Genomic DNA, 22,849 nt, shown 5'->3' on the forward strand with positions numbered 1-22,849 from the left:
TGTTCAGGTCGTTTCAGCGTAGGAAGCGTTCTCAAAACCTGCTAGGTTAAGTATTTGGTTCTTTTGAAACGCACTATAGTCTTTGGGCGCCGATATAAAAAAATTACCGACGATTACGTTACTTCCTAATGCGAAATTTGAGCGCAGCAAATAAGCTGTTTCACCTTTTCGATAGATTGAGGCAAAGAAATCGAGCAACACATGTATGCGCTATCACAGAATTTTTTTTTATTTTTCACACGTATTCCTTTAACAAAGACTCCACTAACAGTTCTTGACAGTCATGAAGGAAGCTTTGTGGTCGGAGAAATAGACTGATATATGTTCGACTTGGTACACCAATGCTTGATTCTCAAAGACGAGATCTATACAAGTGCCTCGCGAGGTTGTCACAGCCGTGGGACGCGTTACGAGCGAGAGGAACGGGATGTTCTCCCGCATAAGTGTTAGGAAATTGCTGTTTGTCTTTATGTGAACATTAAAGTCCCCCACTACTAACATCGGTGTGGATCGATGGACGGTTAATGCGAGTTGCAGGAAGTGCACGACGTCTTTCGTGAGTGCGGTAGGGGCGAAGTAGGCAGCTACTACCAGCAAGCCGTTGGGCAACTTTGCGGCGCACAGTTCGCCAACTTCATGTGACGTGCCAAAGCATTTGTTGCACCCCGACTGTTTGCGAGCCTTTGTTTGCGTTTGGCCTCGGCCTCGGCCGCGCGAACGGTAGAGTCTTTTCTGCGACGGCGATGAGCTTCTGCTTCAGCCTCGCTTACTGCTGGTTGCTCTCGACGGCGGCGATGAGCCTCCGCTTCGGCGGTGCGAACGGCAGGGTCTTCTCGGCGGCGGCGATGAGCTTCTGCTTCAGCCTCGCTTACTGCTGGTTGCTCTCGACGGCGGCGATGAGCCTCCGCTTCGGCGGCGCGAACTGCAGGGTCTTCTCGGCGGCGGCGCTTAGCCTCTGCTTCGGCGACGCGTACTCCTGGATCATCTCGACGGCGGCGACGGTAAGCTTCTGCTTCGGCGGCGCGAACGGCAGGGTCTTCTCGGCGGCGGCGCTTAGCCTCTGCTTCGGCGACGCGTACTCCTGGATCATCTCGACGGCGGCGACGGTAAGCTTCTGCTTCGGCGGCACGCACCTCTGGATTCTGACGGCGACGGCGCTGGGCCTCTGCTCTGGCAGCTCGTTTAGCAGCAGCAGCAGCAGCAGCAGCAGACGGAGGACTTCCATCAGTCGTCTCGCTCATGGCTCAGAAAGAACTGGTAGATAATTTCGCAGTGGCGAACGGCAGCGGCAATTTCGGCTCGGGCGGTGCACATATACAGATCCGCCGCCACCGATCTGGCTCTCTGATTGCCACCGCACAGGGGTTGCATTGGAGGAGGAGCGAAGAAAGGAATTAAGTTCGAGCCGGCGCTTTGACAACCGGAGACTCGCAGGAAGAGGGGGGAGGGGGGCGGCGTGTACACCCAGCGGCAAACGATGGGGGCAGAAGCGCGCGCAGCAAGCGGACAACACGATAAAGGGAGGAGGGAAGAGATAGCAGCGACTGACTGATGCCGCTGACGCCGATAGTGAGTCAACCCCAGCTGCGGAGTTGGTTTCAGGGACAACGCCGCCGATGCCGACACAAACAATATGATACTCTCGCTTCCGCAGCGCTATCTAGCCGTGGGAAGGTGGTCACGTATTCGTCGACGTGCCGGGGCCTACGTGAAATAACCGGCGCGTCGGCAACTGAAGAGCACCCCATCCGCCACCCAAGAACAGGGGGGGGGGGGGGGACCCTTTCCTCCTCTTTCTGCATGGCGGCGACGGTGTTCTATGCAGTCACGTTATCTTGACTCTCTAGCGGCGTCAGCGGCATCCAGCGGTATCAGTTGGTCGCTGCTAGCGCTGGGGGGATGAAAGGGGGGCGGAGCTGGTTACGAGGCCGACGACAACGCCGACGACGACGCGAAACCCAGGAACGGACGCCAAAGAGCTGCGCTCTAAAACTACTGACACCACGGTACGCTAGCAAATGAACGCCAGGCCGGTTCGCCTTCCATCTTTGTTTGGTCTTCGTGTCTCTTCTGGCATACGAAGCCGCCTCCCACGATAAGAATTGCTGTTTTACTATTGCAGAACTGGGATAGAAGAGGGAAGAAGAAGAAGCCGAAGGGAGCGGATGCCCTTCACGCCGGCTCTGTCTTTCGTAAATGATTTCGCAGTGTTTATGCAATATATCTCTGTAATTTTGCACCATCATCTCCCGCAAGTTATCCTGACTCTACCGATATTCATCTTCAAGGTGGGAACTGCATTTTCACCGCTTTATTGGACCATTTCTGCCGAGCCGCTGCACCGCCGAGCTAAGCTTACTGCTAAGCTTAGGGCTCCGGCCGCTACGTGAGCCGCAGTCAAATTTCTTCAAGCCGCCATGGAAATACAAGTTGCAGGAACTGACATCTCACCCACCGAGATTTCCGAAGAAGCAGGATGGTGCACCATTGGCCCGCGTGAACGACTTTCTCCTTGGGGCAAGCGCGCTAACCCTAACATTGCATCAGCCTCCCAAACCGGCGTTGGAGACACGAACAAGGCGCAGCGAGGCCCGCGCGCTCACAAGCAGCAAGTTCTGAAGGCAGGGAAGATGCCCACTCTTCCACGTGATCACCACAAAGTAGTTATCAGGCCACGGGGCGGCTTGAACGTTGCAAAAGTCGGGGTCGTCCGCCTCGCTTCGGCCCTATATAGGGCGGCAAACGTATCTCCACAAGACGCCACGGAAGACATTGTCTGCCCAAATATTCAGCAAAATATCATCGTTGTGAGTACCCCTCACTCTCCTAATGCAGAACGGTACCGCCGACTCGACAGCTTTGAGGTCGACGGACACAAGTTCGAGATACGGGCATATGAAACTGCGCCCGACTATACAGTCAAGGGAGTCGTCCGAGGCATTCCTCTCGAAGAAGACGCGAAAGACATTCACCTCAATATCGTCAACAAGAGGAACCCCAGTGCCTTAGCGGCCAAAAGACTCAGCAAGACCACGTCGGTCATCATCGCCTTCGATGGTGGCCGAGTACCAACGTGGGTGTACTACGGGGGTGCTATGCTCAGGTGTACCTTGTACAGAAAGCAGATTGACATGTGCCACCAGTGCGGACGCGTCGGCCATCGCATGGACGTCTGCCCGAACCCCCAAGACCGTGTGTGTAGAGGCTGCGGAGCCTCGAACCCAGACCCCAATCACACATGCACGCCAAGGTGTCACCTTTGTGGGGGAGCGCATCCCACTGCGGACAAGGCCTGCAAGGCTCGATTCAAGACCCCCTATCTCGTTAAGAAACGACGCGGCGACCGACAGAGGGCAGCTGCGGAGGCCGCCCTCGAGCTACAGCAACAGACCTACGACCAACATTTTCCACCTGCCTCCCGCTCCCGCTCTCGAGGCCGGGCCCGATCTCGCTCGGTTGCGGGGTCTCCATCCCGCCGGCAGAGCAGGTCTCGGAGCCGGGCGCGCAGCAAAACTCCCAGGGCGAGCCGTAGCCGTTCGAGCTCTCGGCGTCCGAAGCCAGCCGGCAAGCAAGATTCGGACCTACCTGACAAGGTGAGCTGGGCAGATGCGGCGGTTAAGGGCTCGCTGAGACGCAAGGCTCAGGGAGCTGCTGCCTCAACTCCAATAGTGCCTACTGCCTCAGAACCCAATAATAAGAGGGACCCCAGGGATGTGGCCTTAGAAGAAATGCAGCGCGAAAACGCACAATTACGTACGGTCGTGCTACAATTAACCCAAGAAATTCGAGAGATTAAACAGTCCATGGCGCAGCCATCTATACCTAAACCTCCTTTAGTCCCGACTCCCGTCACGAACGGTAACGACAGTGCGGCGCCGCCCACAAAGAAACGCGCGGCGGCCAGTTCCGAGTCTCAACAGCTCGAGAACCTCGAATCAGCAGTAAGTGATTGGCGCAAAGCACATGTCACGATAAATGACTGGCGGAAAGAACAAGAAGAAATGAGGAAGCTGCTTTCAGAAATTCAAACTGGGATCCGCAACATCGGCGTTGCGGTCAATAACCTCACTGCTCGAACAGACAGGGTTGAAGTCCATATAGACAAAATCGAGACTCACATAGGCCTTCGCCCAGGCGTGGAAATGATGCCCACCATGGGCCCTACAGTCATTCACCCTAGCCCTATTTCAGGTAACGCACAAGTACAGCACCACGATGGCCAGCCCCACTAACGAGCTCGTGGTGTGGCAGTGGAACTGTCGGGGCTTCACTAAGAAGCAACCACTGCTGCAACAATACGTCCGACACGCGCAACCCAAACCCGACATCATAATGATACAAGAAACAGTAGGTACCGTACCAAAGCTTCCAGGTTACACTGCGCATGCCTCGCCGATTCCCGTTGATCGCGGACTTGCAATTTTAATTCGGAAAGGGACAGTAGCGCGAGAACACAGCGTAAGCGGCACACATGCGGAAAACATGCTTGTAGAGCTCCTTCCCAATAGAACACGCAACCACAGTGTATTTCTCCTGAACGTATATAGTAATCCGGCTCACTCACGGGCTCGTTTCCTCTCTCTGTTCCGAGGGGCGCTTGCCTTGGCGGGCGCAAACCCGTTTCTGGTCGGGGGAGATTTTAACGCCCCGAACGAGGCCTGGGGCTATGGCTACACTACCGCCAAAGGTCGACGCCTGTGGCAGGACCTACATGATGCCGAGTTAACTCTTATTACCGATCCCACGGCGCCGACCCGCACGGGCACCTCTACGGCACGGGACACGACACCAGACCTGACGGCGGTCCGTAACATCCCTCAAGCAATGTGGCGCAATACCTTTGAAGATCTGGGTAGTGACCACATGATCATAGAAACACGAATTCCTCAAGCGGGTACACCCCCTTTTCCTAAGCTATTCAAATGGACGGATTGGGACAAATTCCGAAAGCAGCGAGCTGAACAGAGAGGTGAAGAGAACATCGATGACATCGATGCATGGATGGAGACGCTCAACGACGACATGAACAAGGCGACGCAGACGCTCGCACCCGAAGTCCCGGTTGACAAGATCGACAGCCGACTAGCCCACCTCTGGGAAGCCAAGACGTCACTAAACGCAAGATGGAAAAAGCAAAGGCACAACCGAAAGCTTCGTAAGAAGATCGCACATATCAATCGCCAGCTGGAAGAACATTGCCGGACCTTAAGCCGCCAACAGTGGTATGACATCTGCAACGCGGTCGATGGGCAGCTCCACAATGGCAGTACGTGGCGCCTCCTTCGTCACCTCTTGGGGGAAACGCAGAGCAAGTCTGCTCAGCAAGCAAACCTGCAACGCCTTTTGCACAAGGAACAGGCTACCACGAGTGATCACCAGCTCGTGACACGCCTGCTAGCCAAGTACTTCCCTCAACGGCCCGATGTTCAACACGGAGATTACACTGGAGAGACAAATGTGAAACTCGATGAAGAATTTCACGAGTCAGAGATCCGCGCAGCTCTCCACGACCTTAATGGCAAATCAGCACCTGGTCCCGACAAGGTTACGAACAAGACTCTAAGAAACCTCGATGATGCCTCGATAACCGCTCTTACGGCATACATCAACAAATGCTGGCGAGCAGGTTGCATCCCAGAGGCGTGGAAACGCTCTAAAGCAGTCCTGATACCGAAGCCAGGCAAGCCGTCCAGCCTCGATCACTTGCGGCCCATTTCCCTCACATCCTGCGTTGGCAAGGTGATGGAGCACGCGTTCCTCTCCCGCATCAACCACCACCTCGAGGACACTGGAGCCTACCCACCCACTATGGTGGGCTTCCGGTCACACCTCTCCACTCAAGACGTCATGCTCCAGCTCTACCACCAGATTATCAATGACCCAACTAGTGGCAACCGGGCCATCCTCGGTCTAGATTTGGAAAAGGCATTTGACAATGTAGCACATGCAGCAATCCTGAGCCGCATAAACAAGCTCAACTTGGGTGAGCGAAGATACAACTACGTCAGAGACTTCCTGTCGCGCCGCACAGTCACCCTCGCGGTCGGCAGCATGACATCCGACGAACATACACTAGGAAGCACCGGCACTCCTCAAGGATCGGTCATATCCCCGCTCCTTTTCAACCTCGTTATGCTGGGTCTCCCGGCCTACCTCGACCAGATCAATGGCCTCCATCACGCCTTGTACGCAGATGACATCACCCTGTGGGTCAACAAGGGCAGTGATGGTCAGATAGAATGCACCTTACAAGCAGCGGTCTCTGCAGTCGAAACCTACCTCCAAGACACAGGTCTCCGACTATCTCCACTGAAATCGGAGCTGCTCGTCTACCGCTCGCGCCGCCGGCCCAAGCCTACAGCCGAATCGCGCCAATGTGACGACATAATCCTCTATACGCAAGACGGCTCCTGCATTCCCCGAGTCCCGAAGATACGCATCCTAGGCATGCATATAACAGCCAACGGGTCAAACATAGAAGCTATTCGCAAAATCGAAGGCAAGGTTACAGCGGCTACCCGCCTGATCAAACGCATTACAAACAAGCACACGGGCATGAAGGAGGACAGTGTCATGCGCCTCATACACTCGTTCGCAATCAGTCACATCACTTATGTGGCTGCCTTCCACAACTGTCACTGAAAGGGAGAAAATCAACACCCTTATACGCAAGACTTACAAGATCGCCCTTGGCCTACCGGAGTCCACAAGCACTGCTCGTCTGCTACAGCTGGGGATATACAACACGCTTGAGGAAATTGTGGATGCGCAAAGAACCTCTCAACTCGAACGCATGTCTCTGACAGCCACGGGCCGCTACATCCTGCAGAAACTCGGCTTCAACTACCACGTCCAACACGGTCAGAAACAGGTCATTCCACCTGACCTCAGCGACACGCTGATTGTCGCCCCTATACCTCGAAACATGCACCCCGAATTTAATCGGGGCCGACGCCAGGCCCGTGCCAAGGCACTGCTGCGCTCCTTGGGTGGAAAGAGGACTACGCGCTTTGTAGACGCCGCAGAATACACACGAGAACACCGGTTCACGGCGGTAGTCGTAGACGTTAGCTCCCGGCTTACGCGCGCGTGTAGTGTCGCAACAGAATACCCCGAAACAGCAGAAGAGGTAGCAATTGCGCTTGCGCTTACCGACCCCCTCTGCGAGGTAGTTTTTAGCGACTCACAATCCGCAGTTCGCAACTACGCGCGGGGGCGCATTTCCTCCGAAGCTCTCCAGATTCTAAGGAAAGCTGGTCGACAGCACTTAGATAACACCACCATCATATGGTTTCCAGCGCACGTCGCCACCCCCACCGATGAGGGCCTCATTAACTTGAACGAGGTAGCACACCGCTCTGCGCGAGAACTGACCCGCCGCGCAGAATCGGAGACCGCCTCTTCGAGTTCAGAACTGCTGGCTCAAAACACGCGAGAACGCCTGGTCAGGTACAATGACATCACCAAGCACTACCAGCTAGGCAGGCGGTTGCTGCCCCCACCTCACCCCATGCTGAAACGTCGCCAGGCAGTCATCTGGCGACAATTGCAAACACAAACCTTCCCCAGTCCGGTGCGATTGCAGCACATTTTCCCCGCGCAATACCCGACTGCTCTTTGCAAATTATGTCAGGCAACTAGAGCGACGCTGTCACACATGTTGTGGGAGTGTCGGGTTACATCAGCTACAATGGCAGTAGCTCCGGAGGCTCTTGCGTCGAAGTGGGCCGCCGCTCTGCGCAGCTCCAACCTCAAGACACAAGAGTGGGCTGTCCAGCAAGCCCGAGAGGCGGCGACGAGGCAAGGCCTCGAAGTCCCCTCATGGGAGACCTGAGCCCGGGTCGTCAAACTTGCCGGATTCAGAATAAAGTTGTTTCCATCCATCCAAACCGGGATAGAAAACAAATTACGGCCGAACTTAACTGCGAAGCAGCGCAGGTCAGAAACGAGGTTTCAATCCTTCGAAGAAAATAATTTGTAGAAGACGTATCATGTAAGCGACATGACAACACTGGGATTAATAAAAAATATAGTGACGCTCCAGTTCAGTAGTGCAACTATGGGCTTCAAACATCGGGCGGCAAATAATTCCACTGTTCGACTGAGATCTATTGCGCACATGCTCTGGCAATGCCCCGAGTTACCTAACGGCCCTCTATCCAGCGAAGCCGACTGGGAAGAGGCACTCCGGAGCCCATCGCTCCAGACACAACTAGAGGCAATCGAGAGGGCCCGAGAAAGGGCGGAACATCACGGTATTCCTGCCTCGACTTGGACGCAGCCAGCGGCTTCCGCGGGTCCCCGATAGGGGCCTCCGCTGAAGCTCCTCAGGATCAAATAAAGTTCATTGTCTGTCTGTCTTTTCGACTAATCAAGGAAGATAACTGTGTTTATGTCTGTTCATTCGTGCAAAATTTTGCTCCAGCTTTTGCAACTTTTGCTCCAACAGTAGCTTTTACGAGTTTGTCGATTCCTAATAGGTTTCGCAATAATCACGTTTTAGCGTTCCTCTACTGCAGAAGAATATAACTCAGACCAGCAGAGATCCCCGTACAATAACTGCGGCGTGCAAGGGGGCAGGAATCTCCGCCGGGTGCCCTCTTCGGGCTCGCGTGTTTATGACCTGGCCAACGACGTAAGCTCTGCACTTATGCGCGACCCGTTGGAACAACGCGGAGCTGCGCCGGAAGACCAGTCAAGAGGCAAAGCTACGACCGCGCGCGCTCGTAAAAGTGTGCGCTCAGCGACCATTATGCGCACGCAGCGGCGCTCGAGTCTCCAGCCGAGGCATCCGGCACCGACCATCCGCGGCCTCGCCTTGTGTGCGCGGTGGCATGCCCGACTGGCAGTGTGTTTACGACTCAGCCTGACTCTGGCCGTGTGTGCTGCCAAGTAGTCGCCCCCCTTCTTCTTCGCAGAGCGCAGTGAAACTCCTTGTTATATGCCGGTCGCGGTGGCTGTAAGGCTTATGGCGTTCTCCTGCTCAGCGCAAGGTCGCAGGTTCGATTTCTGACAACGGCAGCCGCATTCCGATGGCGGTGAATGCAAGGACTCTTGTGTACTTAGGCTTAGGCGCGCGTTGAAGAAACCGAAGGCGGTGGAAATCGTTCCGATGCTCACCCCCTACCGACCCGATCGAAACCTCAACGAACTGGAGCGGGAACTTGAAGCGTGTCTCTAGTGGCGTCTTTTATCGCTTTAATGACGAGGCTCCACGCGTCGTGATAAGATTGAGGTTTAAGTTATTACAGAGGTGCGATTTGTTATGTAACATTCTTATATAACATTTATATACAGTAAAAGCTCGTTAATTCGAACCGCAAGGGGAAGCCGCTTCAGTTCGAATTAACGAAAGTTCGAACTAACGAAAGTGAGGCACAGCAACAGTACACTGTGATTTGGAAGTAGTAGGGCATGTCAGAAACTTGGCGTGTCAGAAAGTGATGGCGTGTGCCGCGGGCACACGCCAACTTCATGTCGAAACTCTGGTTCCGACTGTGCCACACCACCGATGTCCACCGAAACGAACGTTAGCCGAGGCCTAACACCATCCCAATGAATCACGACGGCCGATACCTCCTAAGCTGAAAACAGAGGTGCACAACCGATGAAGACTGCCGACGCAAAGGCGCTGAACATGTGAAGGTGGCGAAGGCCCTGATTCGTTGGTTCTTGATTGCAAGCGCAGCTGCGACGTACTTGATTAGCTGTGTTTTGGCGCTTGCCGTGCCATCTCCACAGAACATTAGCAGCTGCACAAGATTTGCAAAAGCCTCCGAGATTCGAAACGGGCAAGAAGTCTCGGAGGTATCGTAGAACGGAGAGGCGGCAGCCGCCGCTGCCTTCTGGCTGACCCCGCGTCGGTTAGATTTTTTTCCGATTTTGCCTTCTCTCGCCATTCTCTCCGTTTCGGAGGCAATACAGCCTTGTGTGTAGGCAGTAAGCGCGTTTCTCTGGCCGTGTGCCAGGCGAGCGTAGTTCGAATTATCCGTGAGGGAACCTTCTCGCGTTCGAATTAACGGACTTTTTTATACATAGACTTCTGTGGAGCTTGGCCGGACCAAATCGTACAGTTCGAATTATCCATAAATTCGAATTATTGAAGTTCGAATTAACGAGCTTTCACTGTAATAATATATGAACAACTTATATAACGTTCCTCCTGAGTGTCATATATTAATATATATAATTGACCTTGACATTTCCATCGATACGTAATCACCACCGAGGCAGGAACGTTAACATTGCCCTTCCCTTTGCTTTTCGTTGACCATGTTATTTTCTTCTACTGCAGAAAATCGTTTATTGGTCGGAGCTATTGGCATCGTCGACAAAAGCTACGTATTTCTACACAAATTTGAATATTAAGGCCAAGCAGATAAACAGACGAAGTGTATGAACCTTCTATTGGACCTTATAATCTCCGAATAGAAACGACACCTTGCAAGGACGCGAATATTTGGCACGTAAATTCTGAAGGATACCTTTATCTGACAACCAGTTATAAGCAAAAAGGTACAAGTAGCGCATATACGAATTATTTACGGTCTTGCTTTGAGTACAAGTGTCGGCGCGAACATACTTTACACGCATCTGCACGTACGCCGAGCTCTCAATAAGCTAAAAGGAATTTCCTCCATGATTAGCAGACAAAAAAGGGTACGCCACAGTGCGTGTTTCGACCGTGAATACGGCGTGGTTATCGCGCGACACGAAATGAACGCACTGACGCCGTGCGACGCCGAAAAGGCGTCCGAATTAGGTTGCGTGTTGCTGCGGCCTAATCACCCGCGTAGTTGCTCAGTGGCTGTGGTGTTGGGCTGCTGAGCACGAGGTTGCGGGATGGAATCCCGGCCACGGCGGCCGCATCTCGATGGGGGCGAAATGCGAAAACACCCGTGTACTTAGGTTTAGGTGCACGTTAAAGAACCCCAGGTGTTCAAAAATTTCCGGAGTCCTCCAATACGGCGTTCCTCATAATCAAAAAGTGGTTTTGGCACGTGAAACCGCCATAATTTTTCTGCGGCCTAATCGACCGGCGTATGAGTTAAAGGGTGCCTTCACGCTCGAAGTTGTTTGGTTTCTGCTTCTGACCTTCGGTGCTGAGTGCCTTTAGCGTATTTGCGACTGCAGGACTTCACGAGTTCTCGCAGATTCGTTTATCGCGGTCGCCTCTGCATTCCCGATTATCCTTTACGCGTCTCGTTCGCACGTAAAACCTTCACGGCGTGATTTCTGGAAGAAATTACTCGTTTTCCTGCGCGCGCTTTTTTCCTCGCTTGCAATGGAGGTCATGTCCTGGCGAGACGACTAATGACGGCGTGCTTCCTACATGGGGGATCACGTATGGATGTCGAGGACGACGGCCTTTATTGCGCTGTGTTGATCTTTGCTCCGCGGCACCTTGAGTCGTTATGCAAATCGCCAACCCGTGACGAAGGACATAGAGCGCGGCATGCTCTTCCGACCTCATTTACCTATATTCGCGCCGAAGCGTGTTTTCTCGCCAAACCTATGCAGCAGGTGCTTCCATTCCCCCTCCTCCTTACTTCGTTTCCTTTCCCGCCGATCCTTCACTAAAGAAACTAACTAAATATCCGGTATAAGTGTTCAAAGGACAAACTTGCAGCAACTGTTCTTTCGCCCGGCCATCAGCAACATCCCTGACGTTGGGGTGACCAAATTCCTAAATATGCATACTCCACTTGCTGCCAATATTTCCAATTGAAATAAATAAATAAATAAGTAAATAAATAAATAAATAAATAAATAAATAAATAAATAAATAAATAAATAAATATTCATATTGTACAACACTATAAAATTATCATCACCAATAAAAATTCCACTAGTTTACGTCCGTCCGTCTGTCTGTCTGTCTGTCTCGCGTAGACGAGAGCGTGGCGGTTGAGACAAACGATTCTAATGGCAATTAAAGGGAGCACTGTTTTACCGGAAGGCAGTTGTTCGTCCAGTTTGCTTGCACTCTTTCACGTGGAAAGCAGGACGAAGACAAGGGGAGTCAGCCGGGGCGCCGGTTACACGCTGCTACTATACGTACAGCTAAGCGCAGCCTCGTTAGGCTGACACGGGCCCGTCCACGCGCGGCGCCGAATCGCAAAGCGGCGGGTGCGAAGCAGAGAGAAGAGCGAGCTGACTTTGAGTAACGCGAAGGCGGCGTTAAACAGAGCTGGAAACGAGGTATCACAGGCGAGTCGCGGCGGCGGCGGCGGCGGCGGCGGCGGCGGCTGCCTCAAAGCGCGTGATAAGCAGCGCTTCGCGAAGCGCGCGAAACTGACAACACACACGCGTGCTCGCGCTCTCTCCTTCTCACAGCACGCGCCGCCTCCCTCCGCGAACGCGCCAGCGCGGCGAATCGTTTACGCTCCGCCAAAAATCGAGCAAAGACGAGAGCAAGAACAAGAAAAAACGGACCGGCGAGTCGTTCGAGGTGGCAAGAAACAGCAAGAGGCCGAGAGAAGCGTCGGAGGGGGGTGTAGATGCGAGCGGGCCGACTCCAGAGGAAACGAGCCGCAAGTCTTTTTCGGCCGGTCATAGCTGCAGGCAGCGGGGAGAGAGAAATGCAAAGGTGGAAGGGAAACGGGACGAGCCGCAGGAGAGAACACCGGCTAGCTCACGCCGCTCACACAGGCGGTCCATCATCAATCCCGACACGCAGGGGGAACCCAACCCTTATACCTCCTCGGCCCGTGCCCGTCGAAAGGAGTCAGAAAAGAGAGAAAAAGCAAAGTTGACGCCTCACACCCCCGAGAAGAATCGAGAGGGGATCCCGCCGCCCTGACGTGACACCCGTGTCGAAGAAAAGAGCGCCGGTGCCTCCTCGGCCGAGCCTCCGCCCTGAGCCAGCAGTGCGCGAAGCCGACGAGAACGGCGAAGCTGAAAAGACCCTGCAAAGCGAGAAACCGGTCACGTACGGCTATGGCTGGCCGCTGCCCGAGTGTGTTGCTGCGCCGGGCCCCCGCAGGCCGCCACTCGCAAAGCACGCGCGCGCGCCGACCGGCACAGCTCCAAGCAGCGGCGACGGGCCGTCTCGGCCAGCTCGGGTGGTGACCGGAGCTCCCTTCGACTGTCTTCCGCAGAAGAAAGTCTTCAGGCTACATCTCAAACGTGAAGAACTTGAGGGATGCTAAAAGAAAAACAGACCCCAGTATTCTCAGTATTTCAATAGTTGCGACCAATGTACCGGTCTTATCACGGTTGAATATATATATATATATATATATATATATATATATATATATATATATATATATATATATATATATATATATCCTGCTCCACTCGAGAGCACAAGGCACATAACAAGGCAGCGCTCGTCGGACTTCATTCCTTGCCTGTACACACCCTATTTCTGGGATCAGCTAAAAGCTGTCAGCACATGATGTCGCCTTTCGAACAACTTTTCCCGATAACTGGAAAGCTGCCTTGAACGCGCAAGAAGAACGGTACCTGAGGCTGCTATTCAAACGAATGATGTGGGCCTGGAATGAATAGGGCACCCAAGGAATGGCTGTCTGGCTAATAGAGGAAGTCAACCCCAGTGGCTGCGAAATGTGAAGGAAAGAGCAAAGTGCCAAAGAAGAAAAAATTGAACAGACCTTCAAGTGAAGGATTGAAGTTACATTTGTTGAAGAGTTTTAACGCGATAGCGTTAAGGAGCTCGTGTCGCAGAAAAGCCGGTGTCGTCGGCGTCGGTGTCGGTGTCGGCGTTGACCGTGAGCGATAAATCACGGCAGGCACTCCATAAATAAAAAGCAACTTCCAAGATGGGCTGCGTGGGAATCGAACCAGGGTCTCCGGAGTGTGAGACGGAGACGCTACCACTCAGCCACGATTTCGATGCTTCCAAAAGGTACAAACGCGCCTCTAGTGAATGCGGTGTTGCCTTCGAAACGAGCCGTGGAAAGTTATACTGTGGTATATATCGGTAATTATGAACATGTAACTTACACAAGTCGCAATTACACGAGTAGCGAAGTGCGTTTCGCTGCATTTCTTCTGCGCTTTCCGCACACGGAGAGCCATCTTGCGGCAAACACAGAAGACCCCCTCCTCTCCATGTACGGCGCTGCCCCGACAGATGGCGCGCCACGCGCGCATTGGAGCTGTCGCGGCTCGGACTCTCTCCCCTGACAACGCTTCGCCTTGCTCCCTCTGTAGAATCAAGCGTCCTTCCTTTCTTTAGATCACTATCTCTCTATCTCTCTGCCCGTGCCGATCACGGCGTTTGGCTGGCGTGCATCATTTCCCCCTCCGGGATACCGAGTTCTTTGGTTCGCTCCGCTTGCTCAGGCGCACGTTTCGTTGCTGCGCCGAACGCCGCGTTGCTCGACCATATGGCTCGACGCTCACCGCGTCTGATGCGGGGCGCCTCGTAAGTGATGGCTGCCCTGTAGCCCATTGTCTTACACCCATTGGCGGGTCGACGGGAACGCTATCGCGTTCCACTCTTGAAGGCGAAGCTTAAGCGTCCTCCAATTTTTTTGGCAGTTCCAAGGCTGGCGGGTGTCGTAGAATGCTTGTGACACGCCCGCCCGCGCTAAAGAGTAAAATTCGGCTGTGAGCCTCTCCAGGCCACCAGGCAAATTATGTCCCGGCAGGGCAAATCAAGTATTGAGACTTCTTCGTTAAATTTGGGGTAATCCCTGAAAATACGGAGTTGTTGGCGACCTGTTGCCGCCATGTTGCCATTGCCATCCCGCCCAGGCTTTCCTTCAGAGGCCTCGAGCGCGGGGAATCGGGGCCGAATTCACATAGCTTCTCTTTTGTAAGTGCTTTTTGCCAGTGACCAGTCGCCTTCAGTAATGTGATGTCCAGCGTCGGGATTGGCTGGAATTTTCTGTTACGAACACTTCAGGCGTTAGAGCTTCTTGCGAATACAAGCCCTCGAATCAAGAACGTTGGCTCCACACACAGTTATCAGCGAGGACTGCATAAAAGCTAGGACATTACATCCTTGTTGTTGTACCATATAAAATAACACAAACGTCGCTTATCATCTTACATCGGGGCACGTTACTTTTTTATTTGTTAGAATTGTTGACGTGTTTGCATTGGTTATCGCTGGTCGCGGAGCTCAGCCATAATAGAATGCTCGTGTACTAAACGCAATTACGAGCAGTGATCAGCGCTAAATAACAGGACAAAGAGAGGGACACATACCACAGCGCTGGCTAACAACCATCCTTAACAATTCAGTCAGCATATATATGCTCTACCGCTATCTGAAAGCGCAATAATATCTCAAAGCACAATTATTGTGCTTTCAGAGAGCAGAGAATATATATACGCTGATTGAAAGAATAAAGACACTTGGTTGTTAGTCAGCGCTGTGGTCTGTGTCCCTCTCTTTGTCCTGTTGTTTAGCGCTGTTCACTGTTCGTAATCATGAACCAATCAGCCTAAACGCGTACTCTTCTACTAAACACACTTCTCCTAAGACGGTACTGCCCGTGGACAAGAGCACAGGTTGTACTTCTTATTTTATTGCGTACTTGACCACTCCTCGGCCTTCGTGCTTTACATGCGCGATTGCGTCTCGGGAAGTAGCACCTAGGTATATAGAAAACATGGAAAGGGGGGGGGGGGAGGTAATCACGATGGCTCTACAGAGTCCAAAAGACGACTGAGAAGAGAGGCACTCCTCATCCAGCCGACATCAGGGAGTGAAAAGAGCGAACAAGGGGACAGGAAAACGACTGCTCAGCGGGAGAGCGTGTTTGGGAGAGAGCGAGAGAGACAGCGAAGAGCGAGGATGAAAGAAAGCAACAGGCGATCCGAAAAGGGCGATGGAAAAGCTCGCCGCCGGTATCAAAAAGCAAGCGCGCGGCAGCTACAGCAGCCGCCGTCGGCGGCACGCACAACGGGGCGAAGTGAAGCGAGGCGCGTACACCATCTTGTTGGGTGGACGTAGCAGTACATGAAGGAAAGGGAAATGCGCGGGGAGGGGGGGGGAGGCGTCCTCGCAGCAGCACAAGAGTGACGAGAGCCCCCCCCCCCCCCAAAAAAAAAAAGAGAAAACGCGGCAAAAACTCCGTAGCGGCGAAACTGCGTAAAGTGGTGAGAGGGGCCAAAGGTAGTCTTTCTACCTCCACCTTCAGCCAGCCTTCTTTTCCCCCACCAACACACACACACCCTCTTTCCCGCTCACCCTTCTGCTCTTAACGTCCACGGCACCCCAAGCCGGCTGCTCTCTAGCAGGTACCCATGGCAGGCCGGCTAATTACAACCCGCCAAGGGAAGACGAAATAACACGCGCTCCCTCCTCTCCACCGCAGCCCGACTCGCGGGTCCTGCTTTGTAAGCTTCGTTTCGTGCCGGCCTTACATCCTCCCGACGGACGAAAAAAAATAACGTAAACAAATGCCGAAAAGCCCCCCCCCCCCCTCTTCTCTTTCTCTCCCCTCCCATCTCCGAGGAAGCGGCGGCGTGCTCCCGGCACTGGCGGCGAACTTCAAAAGCGTCAGCCCCGCACGCAGCAACTGCACCGCCGCACCGCTCTCTTGACATCGAGCGTCCGAGATAGAAAATAATTCTAATGCCGGCTGATTGTTTGCGGCACAAATACGGCTTGAATTCAACACATTCGACTCGATTTGCGTATTGTGTGATAAATAATATTTATAAACTTTGTACAGAGTGAGTCGCTGCGACGTTCAAGGGGTCGAGAAAAGAATCGCGGAACGAGACGCGCACGTCTATTCACGGACTACATCTCCAACTCCTCCGCTGCCGGCTACGGCTCAGCCGTGCCGGTTGCTTACTTCAAGTGCGGCGCTCACCGCAGGATGCTCATTCGCAGATCGCGCTCCGCACGGATTACACACTCGCGCTCGTACGCGACATGCCAGCTCGGCTGCAGCACTTGACGGAACGTTGCTGACGTCTCCTCATCCGTGGCTCCAAGTGTGCGCGAGTTTACCGCGGGTCGAGTGTGTTTCAGGCATGATGACCCGGAGGCCCCGGCGACTGTTGCTCGCGCTGCTCGTGTTGTTCGTCTACACCGCGGCGGACGCCCAGCGCATGCAGTTCGACCAGGGACGGCGCAGCAAATGTGAGCGCATCACCATTCCCATGTGCCAGGACATGCCGTACAACTTGACGCGCATGCCAAATCTCATGGGACACACGGATCAGAGCCAGGCGGCCATACAGGTGCATGAGTTTGTGCCACTCGTCGAAATCGGCTGCTCCAAGCATCTCAAGTTCTTCCTGTGCTCCCTCTACGCTCCGATGTGCACGGAGCAGGTGGACACGCCGATACCGTCTTGTCAGTCCATCTGCGAAGAAGTAAAGTCCAAGTGCCTGCCCCTGCTGGCGCAGTTCAACTTCAACTGGCCTCAGGCACTAAACTGCAGCAGACTTCCTGTGCCTGAAAAGAACGGCTTGTGCATGGAATTCCCGCCCGGTGCCGACGAGCGCTACTCCAAATATCTGCTTGAGAAACCAGAGCCCAGCAAACTGTCCCCGCACAGCAAGCTGCTGAACTTGCCGTTGCCTCACGCTTTTCCGCCACTCAAGAAGTTTCAGAATGGGCGCTTCTTCGACACCTTCTCCACTGAGGCATCAGCTGGAGGTCGTTCCTCCAAGAATTGCCCCGAAACGATGGTTGACCTGCCGGGCCGAAACGTAGACCGGTGCATTCCGCGTTGTGGCTCGGACTTTCTTTTCACTCGTAACGACAAGAACTTCGCCGAGATCTGGATGGGCATCTGGGCCGCCGTGTGCTTCATGGCGACCATCTTCACCGTGTCCACCTTCTGGATCAACCCGACGCGATTCCGCTACCCCGAGCGCCCCATCATATTCCTGAGCCTATGCTGCTGCTTCAGCAGCATCGCCTACCTATTCCGCATCTTCGCCGGCTCCGAGTTAGTCTCGTGCAACAAGTCGGAAGGCGTCGAGTCTCACCTCATCGTCGAAGGCATCGACCGCTGGGGCTGCATCGTGGTTTTCCTGCTCCTCTACTACTTCGGCATGGCCGCGGCCTTCTGGTGGCTCGTGCTCACGCTTTCCTGGTACCTGGCCGCGGGCAAGCAGTGGGGCCACGAGGCCATCGAGTCGCTGGCGAGCTACTTCCACCTCATGTGCTGGGCCGTTCCGGGAGTGCTCAGCATTGTCGTCCTGGCGCTGCGCCACGTGGACGGCGACGAGCTGACCGGCCTGTGCTTCGTGGGCAACCAGAGCCGCGACGCGCTGCTCAGCTTCGTCATCGCGCCCCTGGGGTTCGTGCTCAGCCTGGGCGGCCTGCTCATCCTGCTGGGCTTCGTGTCGCTGCTCAGGATACGCCGGCTCATGAAGGAAGGGGGCCGCAACACCAGTAAGCTCGAGCGGCTCATGGTTCGCATCGGGCTCTTCTCCGTGCTGTCGACGGTGCCCGCGCTGACGCTGCTGGCGTGCCTGCTGTACGAGTACCACCAGATGCCGGCGTGGAAGGCCCGCGCGACGGCCAACGTCGTCGAATGTCTCGCCAAGCGGGGCGACGCCTCGGCGCCCTGCAGGCTGCAGGACAGCATTCCGCTGGAAGAGGTCTTCATGCTCAAGATCTTCATGTCGCTCCTCGTGGGCATCACCACGGGCGTGTGGATCTGGAGCAACAAGACGTGGACAGCGTGGGGCAAGCTGTGCGGGTCGCGATTCGGTCGCCGCGCGTCTCGCGGCAGCAGGGTGCAGTACACCAAGCCTCCGCTGCCGGCCAGCTTGCCGACGCCGCAGCATCACCACCAGTTCCACCCGCTGAACACATCTTCTGTGGGAAGGACTAAGAGCCACTCGCACAGAAAAGCGCTGACTCATGTGACAATGGTGTGAATGTGACCCAGTGACCCTCCGTCTGTACATATGCAGAACAGTGACATAAGACTTGTACATATGCAGAACTTGTCCCCTGTACATAGAAATTTGCGTGTGAGAGTTGCGAGCACATCAATGGTGTGTAAATGAATGAGAATTGAATAATATTTATTTTTCTGACTGATCATAGTTCTGCTTCCGATAATTATTCGTACCCGCACAGATACATAGTGATTCACAGAGTTTGCAGGCTTCATTACAACTAATGTGACTGTTGGAAAGCCTTTGCATGAGCTTATGGTTGTCACTATACATCTGCAAGCCATCAAGGAAAGCCGTCGAGGTTTGTTTTTGCGTTGTTGACAAGGTTGTGTCATACGTTTTTGTATCTGCATTCCAGCTCTTGAGATGCGTTTACGTTTTCACGTCTTGCACTGCGACTTCGTAGCATTAGTACTTATCTGCCATCAACGTGTCTGTCAACCAACGTACTTAATGCCATTTAATCTACACGCCATTGCAGCGTGCATAGAAAACAAAACGCACTCGTCAAATCGCAACAGTGGGGAAGAAACTGCAGTAAACTAAAGTTGACTCAATAACAAGATGCTCACAAGAATCTCAATCTAAAATAGTTATTTAGATCAATAGAGGTTTTCCATCAATGAGCCAGTGTCAACGTTGTCAGTAAAGGCAGTCGGACACATCTCCTAAATGATGAGGGTATGCTTTTCCAGCTTATGCCACGCCCAACCGCCTGGAAGACGCTTCGAGTTCATTCGGCGTGACACTGGCACTTCTCAAGCTGTGTCATGTTTCTCGCCCGAAATATATCCTGGGCGCGTGACACCGAAACTTGTACGTCAGCCCACCGCGACTTGAAGTGAAACCACCCATTAAAACCACGTTTGGCAGCAAAGGAGCATAATGACTGCAGAATGTGCGTATACCATAACGGTCGACTAGATAAGTGTAGGCAAGCCCTTCTGGTGCTTGATCGCGTAGGCAAACAGCTAGCTAGTAGTTCTAGCAGAACTAGTCACGCTCCTAATAAAGTAAAATAGAAGGCTATGCGAAGGAACGCTGCTCCGTAAATGGAGTGCAGCAGAACTAGGTCAAGGAGTTTCGGTTGGGGCTTTTCGTACGAGGACTGAGCTATAAAGCGGCCCTGAAGGCAAGAGGTGCACTCTCCCTAGCCAATCAACTTTCCCCCTGTCTTTTACCTAATAACACCATGCATATGTTGGAGCGCACACGAGAACCGTTCTCAAGTCATGAAAGGCCCCCTAGCGATACCTTTGATGACTACGTAATCGTAATACTATGCCAACAGTAACTTCTTGTGCGTCAAAACTTTGAGGATAGAGAAAGTTACGTGGCTACGTGCTGTGAAACGAGCAATCTACGCGTGGAAATTTCTATAATGAATGGCACTGTTCTTGCTAGTGCGGAGCGAGTGGACTTTCCAAGTGCTCACGGGTCCAGCGCAACCCTCGATAACAACAAATGATAGGCCTAGCGTTACAAGACGTAATGAAACGGAGAGAGAGACAAGTTGTGCTAGTCAGTACGAAGAGAAGATAACCAGTGTTCTAGAGTCACGATATGAATGCTAAGGGAATGCAAACGCAGTCGATGACGACCTAAGATTATATGTGGTGGAGTGAGCTGAGGAAATTTGCAGACATAGGATAGGGTCAGCTGGTGCAACAAAGGGTTATAATTCGAGACCGATGGGAGCGACCTTTGTGCTGCAGTAGATGTAAAATAGGTTTATGACGATGGACAACGGGGATTAGGCCTGTGAATACCTTGAGTAGAGACGAAGAAATCTGAAAAGTAAACGGAAGCCGTACCCATATAGGCACCTGTGTTGTGTCCTATCTCCTGTCCTCGTCTTTGCGCTGTGCAGATATGTCCATATTGAATCACCAACTCGGCCAAGCTTCCACTTCACCAAACCAAATCAGAGCATGACCGTGGGCATCTGAACCTAATAATAAGAATTATGTTCCTTAAACACAGTATTTAGCTAAATAAACTGTTAGATACCGTCGCCTTGGGGCATTGCCACTACTCAACGCGCAGGTGAAGTTCTACATCAAAAATGGTTTTGACATTGTAGAGGCTATGAGTAGGTGCGAAGAAACATTAGGAACATTGATAGCGTCGGTTGCAAATGGCGCAAATACCTGATCAACCGTTAAATACGTTCCACCGATGAACCTTTTGAAGTAATACTTTACAGTAAGTCCTTGTGGCGACCTAAACGTCTCATTGCAGTTCTGAGCTCAAACAACCTGCACATGCTCGATGCATCCAGACGTATGACGAGGTGTTTGTGGAAAACTTATGAGGCTTAATGTTCATGTTTGAGTCAAACATTAAGAATGGAGTAAGTATTTGTTTTAATAACAGCTCCTTGATGCTAAAGACTACATTTCCAATGTTTTGTGGTCAAAAGAATAGCGAGCATTTATTCGAGACTACAAATGGTCCATGGCACAGCTTCGCAGCTGGCACGGCTTCGCTGTTTGGGAGCGCCTCCGAATGGGCGAACGGAAACGTGAAATGACCACACGACAGACGAGTATGTGTGCATCATTACAATACTCAAAGGAGGGAAGAATTGACGTTGAATATGGCTATGGGAAGGTATGCGAAGCTTCTCTATGAAAGCGACCTCGCTTGCAACGACATTCCTCGTTTGTTTCCCGTTTTTGCTTTTGATTTCTTGATGTTGCGTTTGCATTCGTTTTTATTTTACTTTATTTGTTTGTTTTTGTTTTGTCGGTATACCTTCTACCACCGGGCGGCCATAAATAATTCAAATCCGGGGTGCGTCCACGTTGCAGCCGTGTCGCAGAAAGCCGAAGGAGGCTTTAAGCTGACCCTAATCCCTCTGGGGATTACCTCGCTACTTGAGGTCCCTACACAGGGGGGAACAAGTCCACCAACCACTGCTACGTGCCTCACACACAGACGGATTACCCGGTCCATGCCGATTCCAGCGCTGACTTGCACAGCGGGGGCAGCCTCTTTGCCATGCGAGGCACGGCCCATTGCTGCACAGGTGGCTGGGTTTTATAGCCCGTACAGACACAGATCACGATGTTGTGCCCATGCCCTCTCGCATTCGGAAAGATAGGTCCAGCCGAATAGAAAGAGAGAACGAGAAAGGGCAGAGAAAATAAGGAGGAAAACGACATGGACGCGAGCAGATAGCATCGTGAAATGCCTCCGGTACATCACGGTGCCCATCCATTTGAGGAGAATTTTGTCTTGGTTATCTTTCTTTTTTGCCTTGTTTTTCTTCCTAACGTGCCGATTAAAAGAAATGGAATGCCCGAGATAAAATCGTTGACAGCGCTGACAGCAGCGACAAGCTTTTAATGTTGTTAGTATAGTTGCTCGGTAGAACAGGGATAATGCTTAAAATTTCACATCTCTACAGCAAGCGCAACACGCGGCCAGCGATATTTGAAAGAATTATTGGAAATGATAAGCAAGATACCAAGTTGTTTCATCGTAACTAACCAAAGGCAGGTTTAACCATTGAGAAATATTCGGAATGCAAGGCCTTGGCAATCCTGATTCGCAAATGACGTGACGACGAGCCTATGCGCGGGTGAAATTGACATTTCCAAATATAGTGGTGTGATCAATAGTGTTGGACGGTCGAAGGTTCGAATGTGTGATTCGTCGGCCCCCCACATAGTTACGTTCACGTTGCTAATCGTGATTGTAACGCGCGTTAATCGCAATTAAGCAACCATTATAATCTTGAGCCACCTTTTTGTGGCAAGAATTTCTAAAGAAATATATAGCACGAGAGGCGACACATCCGGGAGTGACGAGAAGAGTAAGATAAACCCGCCAGCGAGGTACGAATAGGGAAAAACTGATGGTCAAGGAACTTCAGCAGCGCTTCGACGACTACATGAAATCGGCATGGAGCTGACAAATAGCCTTTGCCACTTAGGGAGTGTTTCGATTCCAGAACCCCTCAATGCCTCAAAAGTGTACCAGCGAACGC

At 52.7% G+C, this 22,849-nt stretch overlaps 1 protein-coding gene across 1 annotated transcript; it reads left to right on the forward strand.

Annotated features, from left to right (window-relative positions):
* Nucleotides 1–16,759: 16,759 nt before the first annotated feature.
* LOC135906250 (frizzled-10-like) lies at nucleotides 16,760–18,997 on the forward strand. The gene has a single exon (XM_065437552.2). It carries the CDS (start codon nucleotides 16,966–16,968, stop codon nucleotides 18,829–18,831), a length of 1,866 nt encoding a protein of 621 aa, XP_065293624.1. The 5' UTR covers nucleotides 16,760–16,965; the 3' UTR covers nucleotides 18,832–18,997.
* The last annotated feature ends 3,852 nt before the right edge of the window (nucleotides 18,998–22,849 follow it).

Source organism: Dermacentor albipictus, chromosome 5, assembly GCF_038994185.2.
Source record: "Dermacentor albipictus isolate Rhodes 1998 colony chromosome 5, USDA_Dalb.pri_finalv2, whole genome shotgun sequence".
Classification (NCBI taxonomy): Eukaryota; Metazoa; Arthropoda; class Arachnida; order Ixodida; family Ixodidae; genus Dermacentor; species Dermacentor albipictus.

Coding starts and splice junctions, on each gene's coding strand:
- LOC135906250 (XM_065437552.2), top strand. CDS start 16,966: ATGATGACCCGGAGGCCCCGGCGACTGTTGCTCGCGCTGCTCGTGTTG.